General features: G+C 35.5%; 1 protein-coding gene across 6 annotated transcripts in view; it reads left to right on the plus strand.

Moving 5' to 3' along the window:
• MAP4K3 (mitogen-activated protein kinase kinase kinase kinase 3) overlaps positions 1 to 17,169 on the plus strand; it is a 188,011-nt gene that overhangs the window by 89,300 nt on the left and 81,542 nt on the right. For all 6 annotated transcript variants that reach the window (XR_004669789.3, XM_034952985.3, XM_034952986.3 and 3 more), the window contains 5 exons: positions 4,759 to 4,823; positions 10,596 to 10,651; positions 11,210 to 11,257; positions 14,601 to 14,643; positions 16,185 to 16,257. Coding sequence is in view for 5 of the 6 variants with exons in the window: in XM_034952985.3 (XP_034808876.2) it covers positions 4,759 to 4,823; positions 10,596 to 10,651; positions 11,210 to 11,257; positions 14,601 to 14,643; positions 16,185 to 16,257 (285 nt within the window). In the remaining variant the exon portion in view is untranslated. The remainder of the gene's footprint in view (positions 1 to 4,758; positions 4,824 to 10,595; positions 10,652 to 11,209; positions 11,258 to 14,600; positions 14,644 to 16,184; positions 16,258 to 17,169) is intronic.

Here is a 17,169-nt window from a genome sequence, read left to right on the forward strand (position 1 = left end):
TGTAAAAAGCGAGAACTCATTTCCTGCATTCATTTTCTCTAGCAAGGAAAATTGTTTTCATACTGGAAGGGGTAGGAAAAACACTATTAAGATGGAATTGAAACACAAGATGGTGAGTAGATAATTATAGAGCAGCTAGACACCTTAAATTTTTAGAAACTTTTAGATTTATGTAAATTATATCTCATATTGAAAGTTCAGCAAATGTGATGATAGTCCATTATCAATGAGTATTGACAAACAGAAGAGGTATCAGAGATTAGAGATCAACAATGAACAGTTTGTAAATGAAGGGAGAAGTTGGTTTCTAGAAAATACAGACTATTAAAGTTGATATCACTCATCGATCACTAGCAAAGCTCTAGGTTAAATTACTAATCAGATAATTAATGACCACTTATAAGAAAGAAGTTGTGATTAACATGACTTTAGTAAGAATATATGCCTGATCAATCCCATCTCTAATTTTTTTCCTTAAAAAAGAAAAAAATTTATTTATTTATTTATACTTTCACCGAGTTCCAGGAGCAATTTAAGATGACTTAAACATCTTTAAGTTAATTTACAAGTTAATTTAAGTTATACTACACTACACTACAAGTTAATTTAAGTTACACTACACTTAAGATGACTTGTACACTACAATATAAATTATAACAAAAGGAGTAGAAAACAACTTACATTTATTGTGCTATATTCCAGGTCCTTTACTAAGCAGTTTACATGTTATTCTGTTAATTCTAAGCAGACCCCAGCAGTCATTCAACCTGTTTTTTGTAAGCTGTGTGAAGTCCTAGTTGCTTGCATCTTAAGAACTCTAGGCTGGCATTTAACATGAAAGATTCACTTGTGGCAGATGTGAAGATATTTTAGAGCTATGGTTCTCAAAACATTTTGGTAATAGAACCCCTTTATTTTATACTCTTAAAAATTGCTGAGTACCGCAAGAGAGCTTTTGTTTTATATGAATTATATCTATTGATATTTACCATATTAGAAATTAAAGCTGAGACATTTTTAAAACTCAAGAATACAACATAAGCTCGTATTCCAGTAGCTGTCAGGGATGACGTCATTTTCACACTTCATGTAGTCTCTGGAAAACTCCATTGTACTCTCATGAGAGAAAGAGAATGTAAAGAGCAGATAATTTCTTAGTGTTATTAAAATGGTTTTGACCTTGGTGGCCCTCTGAAAATGTCTCAGGGACTCTCATGGGACCTCCAGATCACACTTTGAGAACCACTCACTCTTTTAGAGGAAGGATTCAACTAACCTAGAGAGATCAGGTTATGGAATCCTGCATTCTAGATATATCCAAATTGGAGCTTAAGCAGCATTCCAAATATTGTTGACTTGCCAGAGTCTTTATATCTCAGGCAGAGGCAGAGAAGTGCCAAATGGTAATTCTAAGTAATCTCCATAGAGTGTCTTTCATGTTTTAAAATATTTGTAATATTACTTAAGCTCATTAGTAAACCCACTAGTGCAGATTAAAATAGTTTATAAGCCAAGTTCTTACAATTGCTGCTTCTGGAGGGTGGACTCCTGATTTAGGTTCGTTCAGATGCTAACCAACTGCTTCTGGATTGTGGGGGTTGGGAGCAGGAGTGGAGAGGTGTATTTCCAATTAGGATACTTTAAAAAGTTAGCTCACTGCCCCAAGGGTGTGGATTAAACCTAATGCAATGTGTGTGATGGTTTCTTTGCCGAAGTATTTTAAAGTGATATGCTGGGAGAGCTAATAAGACACCTGTCAAAAACAAAGGGAAATGAATCAAAACTACTATTTTTTTTTAAGTATAAGATTTAACAAATAAGAAAAAAGTCCTATGCTTAGTTTCATTGAACCAGGTAGACAAATATGAAGCTGGAGAGAGAACTGGTCTGCCTTTTGTTTTATAAAGATCCAGAGGTTTTGATTAACTACAAACAGTAAACTGGCAGTTTAATGTAGTTGCTGAGAAGTTAACGATAGCTTTCAGCTAACTTAATAGAAATACAGTGATCAAATAAAGGAGATAGTGGTTACATTCTCTGGGGGATTAGAAAGACCACACATCTGCCAGTCTCAGACATCCATTCTGAAAGTTCTTAATACCAGGCCACTGGGCAGCTGGCACATATTTATATAATTTATAGCTATTGGTATTTACCATATTAGAAATTAAAACAAATTTTTATATCCACTGTATGCTTCAATTTCATTGTTATGTGAACCACCTATGAATTGCAGATCCTGGATGGCTTCAGATTTATTTTGGGCTTCACTCTTTTTTTTTTTTTTTTGAGACAGAGTCTAGCTCTGTCGCTCAGGCTGGAGTGCAGTGGAACGGTCTCTGCTCACTGCAAGCTCCGCCTCCCGGGTTCATGCCATTCTCCTGCCTCAGTCTCCCGAGTAGCTGGGACTGCAGGCGCCCATCACCACGCCTGGCTAATTTCTTTTTGTATTTTTAGTAGAGACGTGGTTTCACCGTGTTAGCCAGGATGGTCTCGATCTCCTGACCTCGTGATCCGCCCGCCTCGGCCTCCCAAAGTGCTGGAATTACAGGCGTGAGCCACTGCATCTGGCCCACTCTTTTTAGCATTATTTTCTAGAATCGTGATACCTTGCTACTTCATACTCTTAAGCTGGTTGACCTTTGCGCTCTGATAGCTTGTGCTTTCTTTTTGTATGCTACCTTGTCCACTACGGTCAAGTCAGCTCACCTCTTAGGTCCAGCTAATTCTGCTACTACCCAACCATATGTGACCTATGGCTGATAAAAGCATCTCTGCTTTTTTGTTTTTTTTAAGATTCAGATCTCGGTCTGTCACCCAGGCCAGAGTGTGGTAGCACTATCATAGCTCACTATAACTTCGAACTCCTGGGCTCAAATAATACGCCCCGCCCCGCCCTGCACCTTCCCCCCGACCCCCCGCACCCTGCCTCAGCCTCCTGAGTAGGTGAGACTACAGGTATGCACCACTTCTCCTGGCTAACTTTTTTTGTTTGTTTTTTAAGAGATGAGAGTCTCACTGTGTTGCCCAGGCTGGTCTCAAACTGTTGGCCTCAAGAAATCCTCTTCCCTCAGCCTCCTGTGTTACTGAGATTACAGGTGTGAGCCACTGGGCCTGGCTCAGCATCTCCACTTTTTAATGTATTGTTCATGTAACACTCAGAATCTTAGTACTTGATTTTTTGGGTGCCACATTTTAAGAGACACAAGGACCGACTAGAGATTATCTACAGGAAGGTAACTAAACTGAGAAGCTAGTAAACAAAGGATTGTTTCACAGTGTGACCCAGCCTATTCTGGGTTTATTTCCTGCTACTGTCTCTTCAGGCAGTCTTTCTTCAACTCCCACTAAATCACCCACAGTCTCCCACATGTGCATTTCTTTCAAGTTTTCATTCTTTTGCACAGGTCCCTTTCCTGTCTCTCCCTGGTAAATTTCTACTTTAATTTCAAGACCCAATTTAAATGTTTTCTTCTCCCTAAAACTTTCCATTCATTTTCCTAGGTATTTTCATCTCTGGGTTCCCACAGTACTTTATACATGCCTGGATTATGCATTAATCAAATTATGATCTAACCCAAGTGAGCAGACTTTTTCTATAAAGGGATACATAGTAAATATTTTAGGCTTTGTGGGCTACATGGTCTCTGTCACCACGACTAAGCTCTTCTGTTCTAGCGTGAAAGCAGCCATACAGTATAGAAATAAATGAGTATGACTGTGTTCCAATGAAACTATTTATTGGCACTAAAATTTGAATTTCATACAATCATCATATGTCAAGAAATATTTTTGTTATTTTCTCAACCATTTTATTTATTAATTGTAGTTACAAGTAACAACCATTCCCAGCCATTTTAAAATAGGAAAACGATTCATAGTGGCAGAGGTGTACAAAATCAGGCAGCAGGCTAGATTTGGTCCGCTGGCCATATTTTCCTGACCTCAATCTAATTCGATATGTTTATTCTTTCAGTCACTCATGCAATCATTCATTTATGGAACAAATATTATTTGCTGGATATTCTTCTAGACACTGAGAAGGCAGTGGTAAGAGAGACAGACATATATTAAGGTAGAATCTTTCTTCTGCATTAGAGCTTGCTGAGTTCAGGGATTTTCTGTCCCATCTCTGTACCATGAATGGTACATTTCCTGGTACATTTTTAAGAGGTTAAATAATGAATGACTGAACAAAGGAATGACCTATATAAATCACAGCTGATTATTTCTCCTATGACTATATGATTACAACAGCTTATAATTTGAGTATGAGAGAGAAGTGCTATCTAAAGAGAAGTGAGTGATAAATTTTAAGACTGTTTTGGGAAAATCACTGTTGAATCTAGATATGAAGCTAACATTTATATTTTGCCTGTTTTGTTGATGAGAGTGCTATCAAAGTAGTATACTTTGAGATTTATTGCCATTTGTCTGTGAAGAATCTGGGTAGATGTATAAACTTTTGGGGAGGAGAAGTTTTTAACTAAAGGGAAGTATTTTCATTATTTGGATGTGCCTGATAACCGCTTTATATCCAACAAATGGTGTATTATAAGTTTAAAACCTCAGGTTGGATTATAGTAACACATTATATTAAGTAATTCATTACTCATAAAGATTAATTAGTTATTTTAAAGATAACACATTGCATTTGTTGTTTTTCAGTGTTACAGCTTACAACCTTAAAATAGTTGTTACCTCACACAGACAGTTTTAATCATGAAAATATGATACATGCTTCTTTTCTCTTTATAGGCGAGATAAGCTTTGGATTTGCATGGAGTTTTGTGGAGGTGGTTCTTTACAGGATATTTATCACGGTAAGACCAAAGTTGTATTTTTATAGGGGTTAGATTGAATTTCTTAAAATACAGCTATTTACTATATTAAAACATCAACATTATCTTAAGGAAAGCAAGCTATGTTTTATTGTTATATTGTTTGGATATATAAAGGTATTTTAGATATAGGTGGAAGAAAGGAGGAGTCTTTGCTTTTTAAGTTGGAAAATTAAATGCATTTGAATTATTTGCTAATTCTGCAGAGGCATATTGTAGTTATTTCAAAAATTTAAACTCAGACCTGTAAAAATTCAAGGGCTTTGCTGGCTAATGCTAAGCTGGTAAAATATCCAGTGTATACATGAGTAGTGATAATACAAAGATAATTAATTTTGCTCTCATGTATTCAAGAAATATCAATTAAATGTTTATTCTCTTAGATACTGCCAGATTCCGAGGGATTCAGAAATGATTAAAACATTTTTCACTGGGATTTCAAGGAGTATATAAGAGATTTGTAAAGTAGCCTTTTCTTTTTCTTCCTTTTCTCTTTCTATTAGTGGATTATTGTCACAAACTGCAGAGTAGGCTTTTGATTAATGTAAAATAAAATAATATCTATTTAATGTCTATTTTCTGAGAAAATATTGAGGACCTTTTTTCTCATTTTTTCATAGAATTTGGGCTCCTATTTTCTAGTGTGGGGCCACTTAAGTAATTTGAGGGGTGAATTACACTAAAGCAGAGATGTAAGACTATTTGGGTCAGAATTGTACTGTTTCTATTTTACTTCATTTCACTTTATCTTCTTGGCATAGGTTTTACTTAACATAAAGATTGACATAATAGTATTTTACTGGGATTACAGTTGAAATAGGGAAAAGGAAATGATGGATTTTCTGGAATCATTTTAGAAAACTTAATAAAGAAAATAAGCTACTTACATTGGTCTTTAAAAGATAGGCAAACTCGGTAGAAAAAGGATGATGAAGGGCCGGGTGCAGTGGCTCATGCCTGTAATCCCAGCACTTTGGGAGGCTGAGGCGGGCAGATCACCTGAGTTCAGGAGTTCAAGACTAGCCTGGCCAACATGGTGAAACCCCATCTCTACCAAAATTAGCTGGGCATGATGGTGGGTGCTTGTAATCCTAGCTACTCCAAAGGCTGCGGCGGGAGAATTGCTTGAACCTAGGAGGCGGAGGTTGCAGTGAGCCGAGATTGCACCGTTGGACTACAGCCTGGGCAACAGAACGAGACTCTGTCTCAAAATAATAATAATAATAATAATACTAAAAAGACAAAGAAGTGCATTTTCAGAGATGAAGCCTTGGCACAGTAACATGAAGGTGTGACTCATGTGTGATCACTCTTGTTGGTGTGGGTGTGGGGTCGAATAGGGAGAGCCTTGAAGACCAGGTGAAAGAGTATGAGAAGGTTTCTGCTTTATGAAAAGTTACTTTTTAAGGATACTTTTAATTAAGTATAGTTGTTCTTCGATAAATATTTGAGAAACTTTTCTTTATTATTTGTGGCATTTTGATTTCAAAGATTCAGTGAAAATGAAGAGATATCTGGCATTATTTTACATTACAAAACAGTATTTCTAGAAGCTTGTAATTTCTATGTTAGAAATTCAAATGGCTATTCCACTTTTTTTTGGTTGGAATTTGGGTGAATTTCTCTATTATTGATTTCCTTACTAATTGGTTTAATTTCCCTTTTCCTAAATTTTTTTTTTTTTTTAAACGGAGTCTTGCTCTGTTGCGCAGGCTGGAGTGCAGTGGCGCAGTCTCGGCTCACTGCAACCTCCACCTCCCGGGTTCAAGTGATTCTCCTGCCTCAGCCTCCTGAGTAGCTGGGAGTACAGGTTCCTGCCACCACACCGGCTAATTTTTATATTTTTAGTAGAGATGGAGTTTCACCATATTGGCCAGGCTGGTCTCGAACTCCTGACCTTGTGATCCGCCCACCTCAGCTTCCCAAAGTGCTAGGATTACAGGCATGAGCTACCACGCCCGGCCTCCTGAAGTTTTTTCAGTGATATTTTAGTGGTAAACTTCCTCAGTGTTTGACCCTCACTATTAGTTGATTATTTAAGTGGGTATAGATAGGTATTTTCTAGGTTGACAGGTATTTTCTTTCAGCATTTTGAAGAAGGTGGGCCATTGTCTTTTAGCTTCTATAGTTATTAGAACCTTCTGTCAGTCTAATTATTGATCCTTTGCAGGTAATCTGTTCTTATCTCTAATTGCTTTTTGTCTTTTTCTCTTAATTTCTGGTGCCTAAGAATGGGTTTATTTTTACTTTTTCTGCTTGGGACTTAACAGGCTTACCTCTGTGAATTTTGCTCTTTTATCACATCTGGACAATTATCAATTATTATCTCTTCAAATATTTTCTCCCCCAATCTGCGATCTCTCCTTTAGAATCTTAGTTAGATGTACAGTAGGTCTTCATGTCTCTTCACCTCAATTTCCTATTTACCAGTTTTTTATCCTTCAGGAGAGCCTGGAGATACTCATATCTCTCTTCCAGTTTATTGATTTTACAGCTGTATTAGAACATCCATTAGATTTTATTTTTGGTTACCATATATTTTCATGTCTAGAAATTATTTGGTTCTATTTTATATCTCCCTCCATTATTTTTTCCTTTGTGTCTTATTCTTACAGTTTTCATTCCTTCTTTTACATCTTTAGTTTTTAAGGCGTACCTTTTTTTAGTCATTCTCAGATTGTTTAGTGATTTCATCATATATCCATATGATTGGTCTTAGGTGTCTGATTCTGCTTTCTTCATTAAGAAGCAAGACCAGTTTCGTTACAGAAATAGGTTGTCATGATTCTTACCATTCCATTTTAACCTAACTGGTAAAAGTAACAAAGTAATATGAATTCGTCAATACTGATTTATTTATACTGGTCAGCAACTGGCTCAGTGGAAAAAAATGGCAGTTTTCAGGTACCCTGGATGTTCTCATATATGAATATTGGGGATTCATATGCTTATGCAGAACCCCAAATCCTATCTTTCTCTGTGTTCACTCTTTTGGCTGTACCCATGTTTTCACCAAATAACCTTTTCGTGGCAATGTGTAATAATCTTTGGCTAGTCTATGGTGTTGTATACTTGCACGGTCATGTAGAACACGTACCTCCATTTCTTTCTATGTGTCTCTCTCTTCTGCCTCTTCTTTATCACATTGTCATTATATAGAGAGAGTATTATATCCTGGAATAATTTATTTAATGAAGGGGAAGTTCTTTTAATAATCCTAGTGCTTGCAAGGTTTCCCCTTTAACTTTTATTTACTTTTACTTTGAAGAACTAACAGTAGAACCTTTTATTGTTCCAACATAATAGGATTTTTTTCTATTTTCCGTTGAGCTTTTTGTGTTTGTTTATTTAATATTGTTCTTTAACAACTTTCCACAACCCGTTATATCTTTATGGTTAATTATTTTCTCACTTATTTTATAATTTTGGATTTTGAGATCATTTTTAGTGAGGTTTTTCAGTGGGAATTCTATGTGGCATTTGAAGATGTGTCCTTCCAGAGTTTTGTTTTTGTTTTTTGGGTTGTTGTTGTTTTTTTTCTGGGATCCTGGTGACCTCATTGTTTCCAATATATATTTGAATGCTCAACCTGAGTAAGGAGGCCTATGGTGACAAATTCTAAGAGGAGGCATGTTTCCTCCATCCCTATGACAGCCAAAATCCCTAGTTATCGTCGTGCTTGTCTACACCTTTAATGAGGATGTAGCCCTCTGAGACTTCTGGTTTTATGTGGGTGTTTGTTTTAGCTCTTCTGCATACCTAGGGCCTTGTCTTCTGTACCCATGTAGAGGATAATGCTAAAGCCCTAGCTTACCAGGATTAACCTTCCCCTAAGAGACAGCTAGAATATTCTTTCACAGTTTTACCTTCTGTTTTTCATTTGTCTCCTGGGAAAGTATCTTACTGTTTGTAAAGTTAGCTAGTAATTGAAAAGGTTATTTCTGAAAAAAAAATTGTCTTTCACTTCTAAGTGTTATTTTCAGGGTTTTCAGATTATCTTATTTATCATATTATAGAAACAGAAATCTCAAGGAGGTTTATCTTACTGAATGTGTGTGGGCTTGGAAGCCACAGAAATAAGTTACATGGTTTATCCATAGACATTTAAACCCAACCCTGTCCTTAAAATAATCTAATTGGAATACATTTCTCTCTTTCATAATTGTAAAATACCACAAGTACTCCAAACTAAACATGTTTACAAATCTGTTAAGTTTGTGTAAATGTGAGTTTACTATCTAGCCAAGGTTTTTATCTTTGGAATTTAATTCAATTTCTAGAATAGTCTCTCCCACTTTTTATTCTAAAGTGATTTAATAGTGAAAAAGAAAACTATTTTTGTGTACAGATGCTCTGTTTGTGCTGCTATAACAAAATGCCTGAGACTGAGTAATTTATAAACAACAGAAATTTATTTCTCACACTTCTGGAGGCTGGGAATTGCAAGATCAAGGTGCCAACAGGTTTGGTGTCTGGCAAAGACCCATTTCTCATAGAGTGCACACACACTGTGTCCTCACATGGCAGAAGAGATGGAAGGGCAAAAAAGAGTAGACACTGCTTGAAGTCTCTTTTATTAAGAGTTTTAATCTCATTCACAAGGGAGGAGCACTCATGACCTAATCTCCTCCTCAGTGTCCTGCCTCTTTGAGATTAAGTTTCAACGTGAGTTCTGGAGGGACTTAGCAGATGCATACACAGGAAATATTACTTATAAGATTAAGACCTATATATTGATGTAAAGGTGTTCATCATAAGTGAAAAGAGTAGGTTTCAGAATTGTATGATTCCACTTATGTAAAGTTTCTGAGATACATATAGTTTATAAAATGTCCGTTTAAAATAGTCTGGTAGGTTATAGACCAAACTATTGGTATTGCTTACTGTTGAGTAACATTTTGGATAAAGAAGAGACCTTTAATTTCCAAACTTTTCGATTGATTGGAACTTTAGAGTGAACATGTATTAATTTTATAGCTATCTGGCTAATATTTTTATAAGAAGTATTGATTTAAAACTAGTCATAATACATGTTCTATATCAACTAAAAAGCTTTAATAAAAGCCAGCTAAACCTGTTGGACATCGTTTCTTTTGATGTTTAAGAGATGATATTGATGAATGAGATATAAAAATGAGAATATAATTAATTTCAGTGACTAGTTTAGACATTCATTCATTCCATAAATATTTATCAGGCTGCTTTTCTGTGCCAGGCACTGTTCTGCACACTGGAGATACAACAATGAGCAAATCAGATTTTTAAAAAGCAAAAAATTGGCTGGGCACAATGGCTCACACCTGTAATTCCAGCACTTCAGGAGGCTGAGGCAGGAAGATTGCTTGAGCCCAGAAATTCAAGACCAGCCTGGGCAAGATAATGAGACCCCATCTCTGCAAAAAATGAAAAATAAACTAGCCAGGTGTGGTGGCATGCACCTATGCCCCCAGCCACTCAAGAGGCTGAGGTGGGAGGATCACTTGAGCCCAGGAGGTCGAGGCTGCAGTGAGCTGTGATTGCACTACACTCCAGCCTGGGCGACATAATGAGACCCTGTCTCAAAAAAAAAAAAAAAAAAAAAAAAAACTGGAGCCAGGCACAGTAGGACGGTAATTCATGCCTGTAGTCCTAGCTTACATTTCAGTAGAATTGTTTAGGGATATTAAGTCTGTTGCTTAAACTTGTAAAACTTTATTATATATTGAAAAACATGCATTGACTAATTTTATGAGTATTAATTGTCTTCTTTTACAGTAACTGGACCTCTGTCAGAACTGCAAATTGCATATGTTAGCAGAGAAACACTGCAGGTAAATCAAGTGCTAATTCAAAAATAACATTTTTCATTAAACTAAGTCTTTACTTATTGTGCATTACCTGTTCAGCAAAGTAAGAACTAAATATTTTAGTTTGGTAAACTCTTAAAATGAGTTTTAATACATTTGAAAATTGTGTAATGAACTCAAATTATATTTACAAATAAACACTTTAAAGTGTAAATGTGATGATATAACCTAAAATTTAAGCACTATGCATCTGTTATTGTATATTTTCCTCTTAATACCAAAGAAAGGCTTGAAAATTAAGCACTATCATGGGAATTCAAACACTCTGATACTAATTAGGTATATACTTTTAAAAAGTTATTTCAAACTATTTGTAGAATTCACTGAAAATTTTCTTAGAAAAATTAGTCATTTTCTTGATCTTTTTTTGGGATATCTCATTAAAATATGTTAATGATTAGTACTAGATCTCCTGTAAAGATTAAATAAAATACACAGAATACTACCCATTTGATTACATAAAATCCCAAAGAGTGCTCTTTGATAAAATCTTGTTTATTTTTCTGTTTTTTGAAACTCCAGGGATTATATTATCTTCACAGTAAAGGAAAAATGCACAGAGATATAAAGGTATACATTATATTTTTAACATAATAACCCTCTCTTCATTTTTAAATACTCTGATCAAATTGTTTTGAGCAAAATTGTTTTATTTGATAAATGCATCTGAAATGTTACCATAATAAAAATGAGTGATACTTTTAATAGTTTAATTTTTTATAGCAGCTTTATTGAGGCACAATTCACATACCATAAAATTCACCCTTTTAAAGTATATCATTCAGTAGATTAATGTTTTAATAGCTCATTTTAGCTTCTTTGTAGTTATTGATTAGTAAAATGCAGAGTAAGCTTATAGCTTTCATCAAGTTATAGTTTTTAGTAAGTTTTATGCTTTGACTATTTCAGTGAGCTTTCGCAGTCTGAAGTCTAAGTCTTAGTAATGCATCAAAATGGATAAATTGACCTTTGACACTTTCTCATAGTCTTTTTTCTTTTCTTTTTTTTTTTTTTTTTTGAGATGGAGTCTCGCTCTGTTGCCCAGGCTAGAGTGCAGTGGCACGATGTTGGCTCACTGCAACCTCCCCTCCCGGGTTCAAGTGATTCCCCTGCCTCAGCCTCCCGAGTAGCTGGGATTACAGCCACCTGCCACCATGCTTGGCTAATTTTCATATTTTTAGTAAAGACAGGATTTCACCATGTTGGCCAGGCTGGTCTCGATCTCCTGACCTCAGGTGATCATCCCACCTCGGCCTCCTAAAAGTGCCAGGATTACAGACATGAGCCACTGTGTCCTGCCTTCTCATAGTCTTTTATTTATTTAGCTGGCAAAGGAGAGCAGGTGCTCTGAATGTGCTGGGGTTAGCCCAGTGGTACAGCATGTGCTCTGGTAGGAATCCTTAGCATATTTCTAAAGATACTGCCATCTCCCCAGTTTAGATTTTTTTTCTTTCACTTATTTTTCTTGTCCCTTCTTTGTTCATCCTTCCTCATATTTCTCTCTTCCCCTTTTGTTTTCTAACATTTTCTCTAACATAAAGATTTTTAACCTTTTTTGAGGATAGAGGTTGGGGCAAATCTTACCGTTCTCTGGGTTTCTGATGATAAACTATGAACTGTCTTCTGAGAAAATGCCCTTATGCGCATGTCTTCAAATTTTCCAAGAAATTTCAATGGACTCGCAGATAACCTGCTGAGATCCCTTGTTTGAAGGTATTTTTTTGTGATCCACTTAAAAGACATAAAGAGCTTTTGGAGTTCAAAGGTAGAAGAGCTCACAGGAAGATGAGCAGCTCAAGAAAGGTTCTGTGTCATTGGCATGTAGATGATCTGGGAGGATTGTCAGATTTTTGTCAGAAATGGAAGTTGGAGTACATTTCAAGCAGAGAAAACAATGTGAGCAGATACAGAAGTTAGAAAGTATGAGGCCATTTTAGAGAACATAAAAACTGTACCATATTATTGAGGAGAAGAGAATGTATGAGACTAATTAGAGATGGGACTGGTTGGGTAGTTTGGTGTTCCATTATGCAAGGACTTGTGTGCTAGACTTCAGAGTCTGGGCCTAATTGGGTTGATTTGATTTGGGTCATCACCACCATTTCTACTCCTGTCTAAGCCACCATAATATTATATCATGTGGTCTTTTGTAATAGCCTGAGTGGTCTCAGTGCTCCCATTCTTAGTGGTTTTGTAGTCACTTTTCCGCTTGGCGACCAAAGGGACCTTTTCAACCATATCTTGTCACTCTCCTGCTTATAAACCACCATTGGTTTCCCATCGTACTCAGTATAAAGTCCAGATGCCTTTACCATGACCTACAAGGTTATACGTGGTCTGACCCATGCATTTCTCCGTGACCTCATCTTATACTCCACTTTTCTCTGTTTTACTCATTCTTTTCCAGCCACACTAAACTTGCCGATCTTAGAATATATTGAGCTCATTCTAGCCCCAGGTCTTCAAATTTCCTCCTCCTTTCCTGAAATAGTCTTCTCCCAGATTTTGGTGTGGCTCTGTACCCTTCACCCAGATCTCTGCTCATATATTACTGCCTTTGGAGAGGCCTTCCCTGCTGTGTCTTCAGAGTAATTATTTCTACCTGACTTTGAATAATTTGTTGATTCATTCATTCATAGATGATAAATATATTTATTTTAAGTTTTTTCCTCCTACTTGGATGTAAACTCCATGGGAATTGGAACTTACTCATTATTGTAACCCCAGAGCTTAAAATAGCACCTGACTACTAGTAGCCTCTCAGGGAGGGAAAGGAGGGAGGAGAGGAAGGCCATAATGTACAAGTGATGTGATTATAAGCTATAACTTAGGAAAGTTAGTCTGAGCTGAAGAAAGGCCAAACTGAAGCCTCTGACAGAAGTCTTAGATAGCTAGGTACTAGATCAAGTTAAAATCCCTGCTCCTAGTCTCTTTCCTTTTTCTCCTTCCCCTACTATTCCATAGAGCTACAGTAGTATGAGTGGGTGGGTGCAGCTCAGCTTCACTGGTGACATTTGGAGTTTGGGAGCCTTTTTTTTTCTCCCCAACCCCCTGTCTTCTGTGCCAGTCTTTTACTGTTTTTTCCTCATGTTGGTTGAGAGTAGGAGGGTTCCCAGTATTTTTTCCACCAAACCCATACTTACATGATTGATGGCACCTTGGACCAAAGAGCCCACAATACCTTTGGGATATAGTATTGCTATCTCTTCCAAAAACTTTGAGCTTATTGAAGATGAAGTCATCATTATCTACTTTGAGCTTAGATCAAGAAGCAAAAGTAGCTAAAATGCAACCAGATCATGCAGAGGGGTGACATTTTAATTGTGTGGGCCTGTGGCTAGTTGTTTATGTACTGGATGGGCCTAAGCACTTGGTAAGGCACATTAGGATAGACAACCTCATGTACTAAGCAGCAAGGTACAGTCTCACATACCAACCCTGGTTCAGTTGATGGTGAGTTCCTAGAAAGGGTGGTTCTTTTAAAAACACACACACACACACACACACACACACACACACACACACAAAAATGGGAAACAATAATCAAGTTTAAAGTGTAATGTAAACAGTTGAAAATGCATTGTATGGTTACATTATAGTGTGGTGATAGTGTTTGATCAATGAGGAAATAACATTTTGATGAAAACTAATATATCACTTTTATATTAACATTCATACTATGTTAGTAGCAGCTTTTTTGCAAGGCAGAACATTTTATAAAGATAGTCAGGTTGCCTAAAAAGTGGACAGTAGATTTACCTGTGACTCTAATGATACGACATTTTAATTAAGCACACTTTAAGTATCTCTAGGTCTAAGGCTGTGATTATTTTAAATATGTATATTTATTATATACGTGCTGTCTGATAAAATATCTATTTCCTACTTTAACTAAAATATTGTTACTTTGAAGGGAGCTAACATTCTATTAACGGATAATGGTCATGTGAAACTGGGTAAGTAAATTGGAATTTTGTCACGTGCACAAATCTATTCTAAGATTTAGTAAAGTTTATGTTTTCCTTTGTAGGACCAGGTTTTACCTCTCCTAAGACGGCATCTGTGTATTTTTAGATGGAAATCTCGTTGCCATGCTGTCGCCTCTCTGCATCCACTTCTCTTAAACAGGGATAAAGTCTGTCCTTCACATAAGACATATCTGTTGTAAAGATACTGTGAAAGAATATCCTTTCTGAATTCTTTCACCTCTAAACCCAGGAATGTGACTTCTGTAATAGTAAGAAATCTGTACAGAATTACCTTGTAACCAAAAAATAAGACAAATATCAAAAAATCAGTAACTCCAAAAACACTTTATTCTTTACATAAAGCTTTTAAAATAAAATACAGCATTACTTACTTAAGAATGTAATTTAGATGCTGATTGTTGCTTTATTTCAAACAGTAACATATTTCATTTTGTAACTGTAGGTTGTTAAATTTTCAATTAAAATAGAGTTCAAAACCTAAATAATGACTTAATTTGCAAGTTTAAGAACAAGTGTTCGTTATAGTTTTATGAACAAAGTCATATTTGTTAGTATTAAATGAAATAGTTAATAACAAATACAAAACAGTTATTTTAAACTATATCTATTAGATAAACCCAAATTAAAAATAGGCATTTTATAAAAATATAGATATAACTATTTTGAACTATAACCTGTGAGATTAATCATATTTAAGAATATGTATCTAGAAATTAACATACAATAAAAATTTCTTCCGTGACTTCTAAATATGGGAAAAGCAGAAAAGATATGTCCTGTTCTTTTTAGTTATCTATTGATTGCTTAGTGAACAGTTTTTATCAGCAGTTTAATATTTTGTGCCAGTGTGATGTGCCTCACTCAAAGACATACTATTTATAATATATCTTACTTGAGAAGGTTTTAGAAGTCATCATTAGTAAACTAGAAAATGTTAGATCTCCAAATACTTATCTTAAAGAATAGTAACAAATCATACATAAAAATAATTTCCTGATAGTGACTGATACTGGTACTAAATGTATTGTTAAGTTTGGGGATATTCTGATTGAATGTCTTTTCAAGCTGCAAGTAGACTTACTGGTTTATCTGATGTCAATCATGGGTATGGAGAAAGTGAATGGAATATAATGTCTCTTAAAGATCCCTTCCAGTGATATTCCTTGGATTTCTGGTCCTGAGAATTAGAAATTACAATATTAATAAGTTTGGCAATTTACATTCTCTCAGCTATCACTTTCTCTTCAAAATTATTTGATCTTGACCTTTGTTATTTGATTTATGTGGGGATATATGGGAATCTATTTGGCTGTGATATGTATTCACTACTTTGTGATATTTTAATGCGAGTCCATTAAGGTTAAAATTTGTAATGTGATGTTTGAGAATATCCCGTATTGCTGTAAAATTAACTTAATAAAAATAACTTTTAAAAGTTTCTTTTTATGTTGCCTTAAACAATTTTATTTTCTCTCAGTTTCCTAAATGTTTCTCATTTTTTTTAATAGCTGATTTTGGAGTATCTGCACAGATAACAGCTACAATTGCCAAACGGAAGTCTTTCATTGGCACACCATATTGGTAATTGTATTTTAATTGATATTTAATACTTTGTTCTATCATTATTGGATATAGCATTTCTAAAAAATAGACTGGTCAGAATTTTTCAGACTGAGATTAAGAAAAAAGTCATCAACAGGCAAAGTAATTTAGGCATGTACACTTATGGGTGGATTACATGGCCAGAAAATATCCTACCATGTTATTTTTCACTAAGGAGAAAAGGCTTTAATGATTGATATGGCTTTCAGAAACCTTAATATTTGTTCTAGCCTTGCTGGAAAATCCTGACTCTTTTTCCTGTACATTTCTCACGTATTTTCACAGGTGTTTTTATATCTTTCTTCACCCCCATTTCCAGTCCATATTGTGATTAATCTTTCAACATTACATTATTCAAGTACCTCTTTGCTAAAAACTTTTTGGCATGTCTTGGTTGCCTATAGGATCAAATGCAGATTTCTTGACAGTTGAGTCTTCTGTGATCTGGCCTCTGTCTGCTTCATTAGCCTTAGCTCTTACCAGTCTTCTCCATGGATCTTCCTTTCTAGCCATGTTTGTCTGTTAGATACTGATGATAGTATAAAAACTATCCTACTCGCATATTTATTTACAGAATAGTTTTTGGCCGCTTACTATGTGCTAGATGTGATATTAAGCAGTATGATGATAATGGTGGATTGGTATAGAGCTTTTTTTGTTCATACCATTACTTTGAAGTAACAGCACCCTGGAATTCCTACCTTGCTTTCAGCTTATGTGCAACCACTCCCCTGATGCCCTCTTCATCTGACTCATCAGCAGTCATATAGCTTTAATTGCTACTACTAATTTTTTTGTATTAGAATATGATGTATATACCATTTTCATGTCAGCCTATCTTTTCATCAATATATATTTTAAAAGTCAAATAATGCTAAAAAGGCATATGAG

Source organism: Pan paniscus, chromosome 12 (genome assembly GCF_029289425.2).
Source record: "Pan paniscus chromosome 12, NHGRI_mPanPan1-v2.0_pri, whole genome shotgun sequence".
Lineage (NCBI taxonomy): Eukaryota > Metazoa > Chordata > Mammalia > Primates > Hominidae > Pan > Pan paniscus.